General features: G+C 35.9%; 1 protein-coding gene across 1 annotated transcript; it reads right to left on the bottom strand.

The window, feature by feature from the left end:
• Nucleotides 1–5,019: 5,019 nt before the first annotated feature.
• LOC126493616 (farnesyl pyrophosphate synthase-like) lies at nucleotides 5,020–6,077 on the bottom strand. The gene is given in 2 exon segments (XM_050130647.1): nucleotides 5,020–5,780; nucleotides 5,783–6,077. Coding segments are annotated over 2 exon segments (1,038 nt in total). The 5' UTR covers nucleotides 6,060–6,077.
• Nucleotides 6,078–7,969: the final 1,892 nt, after the last annotated feature.

The raw sequence follows: 7,969 nt of genomic DNA, 5'->3' as shown, positions 1-7,969 counted from the left end.
TCCCAGGGGGAGAGATTAATGTATGTCTCTTTTAGGGGTTCATTGTTACCTATATTCTCTGGGATTGTAGATATAGACGGTTATCCTTTGCTTTACATCTAATATCCACTTATGAGTGAGTACATGCCATGTTTGTCATTTGGGTCAGGGTTACCTCACTCAGGATGTTTTTTTTTAGTTCCATCTATTTGCATGCAAATTTCAAGATTTCATTTTATTTTTTTAATACTGAGTAGTAGTTTATTATGAAAATGTACCACATTTCAGTTGAGGGCCATCTAGGTTGTTTCCAGGTTCTGACTATTATGAATAATGCTGCTATGAACACAGTTGAACAAACGGCATTGTAATATGAATGTGCATCCTTAGGGTATATTTCCAAAAGAGTTTTACAGAGTCCTTGGTGGATTGATTACCAATTTTCTGAGAACCATCACACTGATTTCCTAGGTGGCTGTATATGTTTACACTAGCACCAGCAATGAAGAATATTCACCTTGCCCCACATCCTATCCAGCATAGGCTATCATTGGTGTTTTTGATCTTAGTATTCTGAGTGTTATAAGATGGTATATCAGAGTCATTTTGATTTCATTTCTCTGATATTGAGCAATTTCTTAAGTGTTTTTTGGCCATTTGCAATTCTTCTGTTAAGAATTTTCTGTTTATGTTTGTACCCTTATGTTGGATTCCACTCTTTATGCTGTGAATACCATTGGTTAATTAAAAAAAAAAACTACATTTGGCCTATAGCAAGGCAGAACAGATGTGCTGAAACCTTGCCTTGCCAGTAAGTCACAGCCATGTTGTGATGCATAGATGAATAGAAACGGGTTAAATTAAGATATAAGAGTTAGCCAATAAGAAGCTAGAGCTAATGGGCCAAGCAGTGATTTAATTAATACAGTTTTGTATGGTTATTTTGGGGCTGAGAAGCCAAGAACAAGCAAGTGGTCTTTTACAACCGTATCTCATTTTTAATTGGATTATTTTGTAATTTGATATCTAGTTTCTTGAGTTCTTTATATATTTTTGAGATCAGTCCTCTGTCCAATGTGAAGTTAGTAAAGATAGTTTCCTATTTAGTAGGCTACTGTTTTGTCTTAGTAACCATGTCCTTTGCTTTACAGAGGCTTCTCAGTTTCAGGAGGCACCATTTATTAAACGTTGCTCTCAGTGTCTGTGCTATTTGTGTTACGTTTAGGAAGTGGTCTCCTGTGCCCATGTGTTCAAGGCTACTTCCCACTTTCATTTCTATCAGGTTCAGTGTGGCTGGATTTATGTTGAGGCCTTTGATCCATTTGGACTTTAGTTTTGTGCATGGGGATATATATGAATCTATTTGCATTCTTTCACATGTTGACATACAGTTATGCCATTGCCATTTATTGAACATGCTTTCTTTTTTCCATTGTAAAATTTTAGCTTTTTTGTTAAAAAAATCAGGTGTTCATTGATGTGTGGATCAATATCAGGGTCTTCAGTTTGATGCCATTGATCCACCTGTCTGTTTTTATGACAATACCAAGCTGTTTTCATTACTGTCACTCTATAATAGAGCTTGATATCAGGGGTGGTAATGTCTCCAGAAGTTCCTTTTGTGTAGAGGATTGTTTTGGCTATTCTGGGATTTTTTTTTATTTTTACATATGAAGTTGAGTATTGTTCTTTCAATTTCTGTGAATAATTGTGTGGTATTTTGATGAGGATTGTATTGAATCTCTAGATTGCTTTTGGTAAGATTGACATGTTTTACTATGTTAATTCTACCTATTTATGAGCATGGGAGATCTCTCCATTTTCTGATATTTTCCACAGTTTCTTTCTTCAAAGACTTAAAGTTCATGTCATACAGGTCTTTCCCTTCTTTGGTTAGTGTTATACCAAGATATTTTATGTTATTTGTGGCTATTTTAAGTGGTGATCTTTCTCTGATTTCTTTCTCAGCCCTTGAATGTTTATATATAGGATGGCTACTGACTTTTTGTTGATCACATATTCTGCCGTATTACTGAGACTCTTTATCAGCTGCAGGAGTTCCCTCATTGAATTTTTGGTGTCACTTATGTATACTGTCATAGTATCTGCAAATAGTGAAAGCTTGACTTCTTCCTTTTGAATTTGTATCCCTTTGATATCTTTGTGCAGTCTTATTGCTCTACCTAGAACATCAAGTACCATGTTTAATAGGTATAGAGAAAGTGAACAGTCTTGTCCTGTTTCTAATTTTAGTGGAATTGCTTTGAGTTTCTCTACATTTAATTTGATGTTGGCTGTTAGCTTGCTGCATATTGCTTTTATTATGTTTAGATAAATTCCTTGTCTCCCTGATCTCTCTAAGACCTTCATCATGAAGGGGTGTTGGACTTGGTAAATGCTTTTACAGCATCTCATAAGATGATTGTATGTTTTTTTTGTTCAGTTTATTTATATGGTAGATTACATTGATAGATTTTAGTATGTTGAACCATCCCTACATCTCTGGAATGAAGACAGCTTGATCATGGGAGATGATACTTTGATACGTTCTTGGATTCATATTGCCTGTATTTAATTGAGTTTTTTTTAATCAATGTTCATGAGGGAAATTAGTCTGTAATTCTCTTTCTTAGTTGCATCATTGTGTAGTTTGGGCACCAGGTGAAAGGAGTTTGGGAATATCCCTTCTGTTTCTATTGTGTGGGATAATTTGTGAGGTATTGGTATTAGTCCTATTCGGAAATTCTGGTAGAATTCTACACTGGAACTGTTTGTCGCTGGGCATTAATTTTGGTTAGGAATTTGATAACTACTGCTATTTACTTAGGAAATATGGGTTTATTTAAATTGTTTATGTATCCTTGATTTAATTTTGGTATGTAGTTTATATCCAGAAAATTGTCCATTTTCTTTAAACTTGACAATTGTATCGAGTACAGATTTTTTGAAGTATGACCTGATCATTCTCTGAATTTCTCTTGTGTCTGTTGGTTCCCCTGCCCCTTTTCATTTCTGATTTTGTTAATTTGCATATTCACTCTCTGCCTTCGGTTATCTTGAATGAGTTTTGTCTATCTTGTTGATTCTCTTAAAGAACCAACTCTTTGTCCCATTGATTCTATTTATTGCTTTCTTTCTTCCTATTTTATTGATTTCAGCCCTCAATTTTACTATTTCCTGGCATCTACTTCTGGATATGTTTACTTCTTTTTGTTCTAGAGCTTTCAGATGTGCTGTTAAGTCGCCTGTCTGAGATTTCTCTAAGTCTTTATGTAGGCACTTAGTAGTATAAACTTTCCTCTTAGCACTATTTTGAGGTGTCCCATAAAATTGGGTATGTTTTTCACTTATTTTCATTGAATTCTAGGAAATTGTTAATTTCTTATTTATTTCTAACTTGACCCTGGGGTGATTAAGTTTAACACTGTTCTATTTTTTATGAGTTCGTAGGCTTTCCACAATTAGTGTTGTTGAATACTAACTAAGTCATGGTGATCTGATAAGTGTAGGAGGAGGGCCCTTGTTTGTCCTGGCATCCCAGAACTGAAACAATCACACAGAAATTGTATTAATTAAAATACTGCTTGGCCCATTATCTCCGGCTTCTTATTCCCTAACTCATATTAATTTAACCCATTTCTATTAATTTGTGCATTGCCACATGGCAGACTTACCAGCAAAGATTCAGCATGTCTGACTCTGGAGGCTCCATGATGTCTCCCTCTTTCTCTCCACCTTCCTTCTCCCAGCATTCAGTTCCATCTTCTCCACATACCTAAATTCTGCCTAATCAAAAGGCCAAGGCAGTTTCTTTATTCATTAATGGTAAGCACAGCACACAGAGGGGACTTCCACACCAGATAAGATACAGGGGGTTATTTCAATTTTTTATATACATTGAGGTTTGTTTTGTGACCAAGAATGTGGTCAATTTTAGAGAAGATTCCATGACATGTTAAGAAGAAAGTATATGCATTTGTGTTTTGGGGAAATATTCTATAGATGTCTATTATGTCCATTTGATTCATGACATCTCTTAGTTTTTTTTTTTTTTCTCTGTTAAATTTCTGTCTAGCAGACCCATCAGTTGTAGAGAGTAGGGTGTTGAAGTCTCCTACGATCAGTGTGTGGGGTCTGAAGTATGATTTAAGCTTTAGTAATGTTTCTTTTACACATGTGTATGTTCTTGTATATGAGACATAGATGTCCAGAATTGGGACTTTGTTATGATAGAGTGTTCCTGTGATGAGTATGAAGTGTCCTCTTTTGATTGACTTTAACTTGAAGTCTATTTTGTTAGACATTAGGATAGCTATCCCTGCTTGTTTCTTACATCCCTCAGACTGGAAAATATTTTTCCAGCCCTTTGCTCTGAGGTAAAGCTTGTCCTTGAGGCTGAGGCGTGCTTCTTATATGCAACAGAAGGATGTACCTTGTTTCAGTATCCATTCTATTATCCTATGTCTTTTTATATATTAATTGAATCCATTGATCTTAAGGGATATTAGTGACTAGTGATTGTTAATTCCTGTTATTTTTCAATGGTAGTGTTTATCTGTTTCTCTAATTTAGGGCTTACTAGTGTAAGATATGAGATTACTTGTAACCTGTGTTTCTATGGGTGCAGCTAACTTCCTAGGATTAGAGTTTTTCTTCTAGTACTTTCTGCAATTTAGTTTTGTCAAGAAATATCTTATTTTCTCTGTCTATGGTTATTGAAAGATTTACTGGGTATAGTAGTCTGGGCTTGTATTGATCTCTTAATCTCTGCATAAGGTGGTAATTAACACTAGTTAGGGAGATATTTTTGCCATGTTTCCATACTCACAACAAAATAAGCAGTTTTTTTTTACCCTTGTAATGTTTTGTGTTAATTTTTATAGATGTTCCTCATTCATTATTCCTAGTTTGTCAAGAGATTTGATCATAATGGTGTGTTTGTTTAAATTTTCACAAATAAAATTTGGTATAAATTGTTATTTTTTCTGTACAATAATTTATTGACATCCCTCCCTCAAATCCTTTGCAAGCTCGAGGTCACTATTTCCGCTTGTAGATCTTCTTTGCTAGTACCAGGAAGATGGCTGGGGGCAGCGGTGCAGAGTACTGCTTGACGAGGCTCTTGAGGCGGCTGTAGTTGTCTTCCTCGTACTTTAAGAACACGGCTGGCAGATCCAGCACTTCATACAGCGCTTTCACCTGTGCCAACTTCTCTGGGTCCTTCTGCCCATAATTCTCCTCCAAGATCTGACGCTGTTGCAGAGTGGCTCTTAGCAGACACTGAATCACCAGCCAGCTGCATTTCTTGTCCTGGTTGTCAGTGCCGACCTTTCCAGTCACACTGGGGTCACCGAAGAGATCAAGGTAGTCGTCCTGGATCTGAAAGAACTCGCCCATCTCCAGCAGGATCTTCTTGTCATTGGCATGTTCCTTCTCCTCATCAATGTCTCCCATGTACATGGCAGCCGCGACAGGCAGGTAGAAAGAATAGACAGCCGTCTTGTACTTGACAATAGATTTGTACCTCTTTGCAGTGTATCTACCAAGATCCACATGGCCCTGGGGTGCAGTTATGAGGTCAAGGGTCTGCCCAATCTCTGTCTGATAGGAGCTCTGTGGAAAGAGCTCCAGCAGGTTCAGGTAGTTGGGCTGCTCCCTGCAGTACAACTTCAGCAGGCGGTAGATGCAGGCTTCCAGAAGCAGAGCATCATTGACAGCATCCAAGCCTATGCCTGGCTTCTGGTACCAGCAGATCTGTCTGTGTCGAGTGAGAGAAGAATCCATGATGTCATCTGACACAGTTCTACACACCAGCCCACAGTCAGGGCGTGCTGCAGACTTTCGGCATCCTGTTTTCTTGGCTCCACCAGCTCCCGGAAGTCTTGGAGTACAGTCAAACCCCGATTGTACTTGCCTCCCACTGCATTGTACTCCAGGACCTCCTTGAGCCGGGCAATGACATTGCCTGTCTCCTGGTGGCCTAGCTTGTCCTCAGTCAGCACCTTAACAATCCGGGAGAACTGCTGGAAGAAATCCTGCCTGTCTTGGTTACAAGTCTCCAATTTCTGGTTCCCATTCATTCTGAGAGAGGAACAAAATGCTCTGCGCCTTAACGCGACTTCTCCTGGGTCTGGGGTGTTTGCAGCTCACACCTAAAAGTCGGTATAAGTTGTCATTATAAAATTTTATTTCATTAGTTTTTATGTAAGATAGATTGTGTGAATTTTTTGATATCTGAAAATTGAGACTGGTTGTGTTTTGTGATTATCTTGATGGTAATAATTGGCTGTAGACCAAAGTTAGTTCAGATATTGTGACTACTAGCATTCCATATTATGATATACATACCTATATTTGCAGTGAAACAAGAAACCCATTTGTAGAGGGATTCATGAGACATTTATAGAGAACATCATGGATCATGGCTGACAGAAAAAAAAGGCTTGAAAGGCAGCAATAAATGGACACAGAAAAGGCATGTTTTGTCTCTTCTACTGGCCCCCAAGTAGGAAACAGACAGATGGACCAATGTAATCAAATAGAGCAGCCTGATATTGATCTACATACACATGTACATCTGGTTTTTGACAAAAAAGATAAAATTATACAATGGGAAAAAGAAAGAATCTTCAACAAATGGTGACAGCATAGCTGGATGTCAACATGTTAAAGGATGCAAACAGATTCATATCTATCTATATGCATAAAACTTAAGTGCAAATGGATCAAAGACCTCAGCATAATTGGCGAATGATTCCATTATAGTTGGATAAAATAATTTCCCTTCATCTTCAAGTGTGATGAGGTATAGCCTATGAGCTCAAATATTGTAGGGCTAAAATGTCAAAATTAGAATTATTATAACTATTTCTTCTAATTTTGAAATCTTAGAAATAGTTATTTCTTCTAATTTTGACATTTTAGCCCTACAATGTTAACAAGAATAGTTTCTCTTTTGCTTTCATTATTGTGTGGGTAAAAAAGTCTTTCAAGTTCTTCATAAATGAGAGATAAATCTGAAAATCTTCCTTAGGAATAATTTCAAATTATGTTTTATTACATAAATATAAATTAAAAAATATTTAAATAATCTATATGGACATTCAGTTCCAATAGAAATACATTCAATGGGATCTAATGTTATTCCTATCTAACAATGTCAAGTAAATATTTTATACAATTTCATGATTTTATTATTTTCCTGATAAGTAAAATTATCTATTTTAAAGATTCCCATTATTATAAGTTTAATGCTAATTATAAATAGCTATTGTTCTTACATTCCAAAAGTAATATTTAAACATTAATTTTTTATAGTGCTATCATGTGACTCAATTTTACACAGTGAATTATTTTAGGGAACACGACTATCCTATCTTAGGCATGTGTTGTAATCAATAAGGTAAGTTTGTTCCTCATTAACTCCTCTTGGGAAATATGATGCTCATGTTTTTGATAGCAACAGGAAGAGGATATTTTAAGCAAAAAAAAAATTTATACTTGATTAAAAAAAACAATATTGTTGGTTGCTAAAGTCCAAGAAAATAGTCAATATATTCTAGGATGCAAAATGCTACACTATTCACTTACTATAAGTGTGCCACAAATGAAGTTCACCAGAAATGCCCCCAAAGAGAGTGTGTTTTTTTTTTTTTCTTGAATTGAGAAACCATGGGATTATGTGTATCTGAATACACCTCCTATGACAAAAGAAGATGGTTACAAGAATCAGTAGGTAATTTTTTGTCTTCTGTGATTTCAAATCCAAATTGCTAATCATTCTATATTATGTTGAGATCAATCAAAGCTATTTCTGCAATTTTTCCTTTCATTGAATTGTGACTTCAGCTGAGATATTTAACCTTGTGCATTTCATTACAGTATTCAAATGGTAAGCTAAATAAATTTTTAAAGGGAAAAATGTTTCATTCATATGAATATTCTCATTTTACAGTTTTGGACAGAACTTCAGAAATAGATGATTCCTTTC

Source organism: Alexandromys fortis, unplaced genomic scaffold (assembly GCF_014885135.2).
Source record: "Alexandromys fortis isolate MF-2015 unplaced genomic scaffold, M_Fortis_MF-2015_v1.1 scaffold_276, whole genome shotgun sequence".
Classification (NCBI taxonomy): Eukaryota; Metazoa; Chordata; class Mammalia; order Rodentia; family Cricetidae; genus Alexandromys; species Alexandromys fortis.
This window is presented reverse-complemented; position numbering and strand designations above follow the sequence as displayed.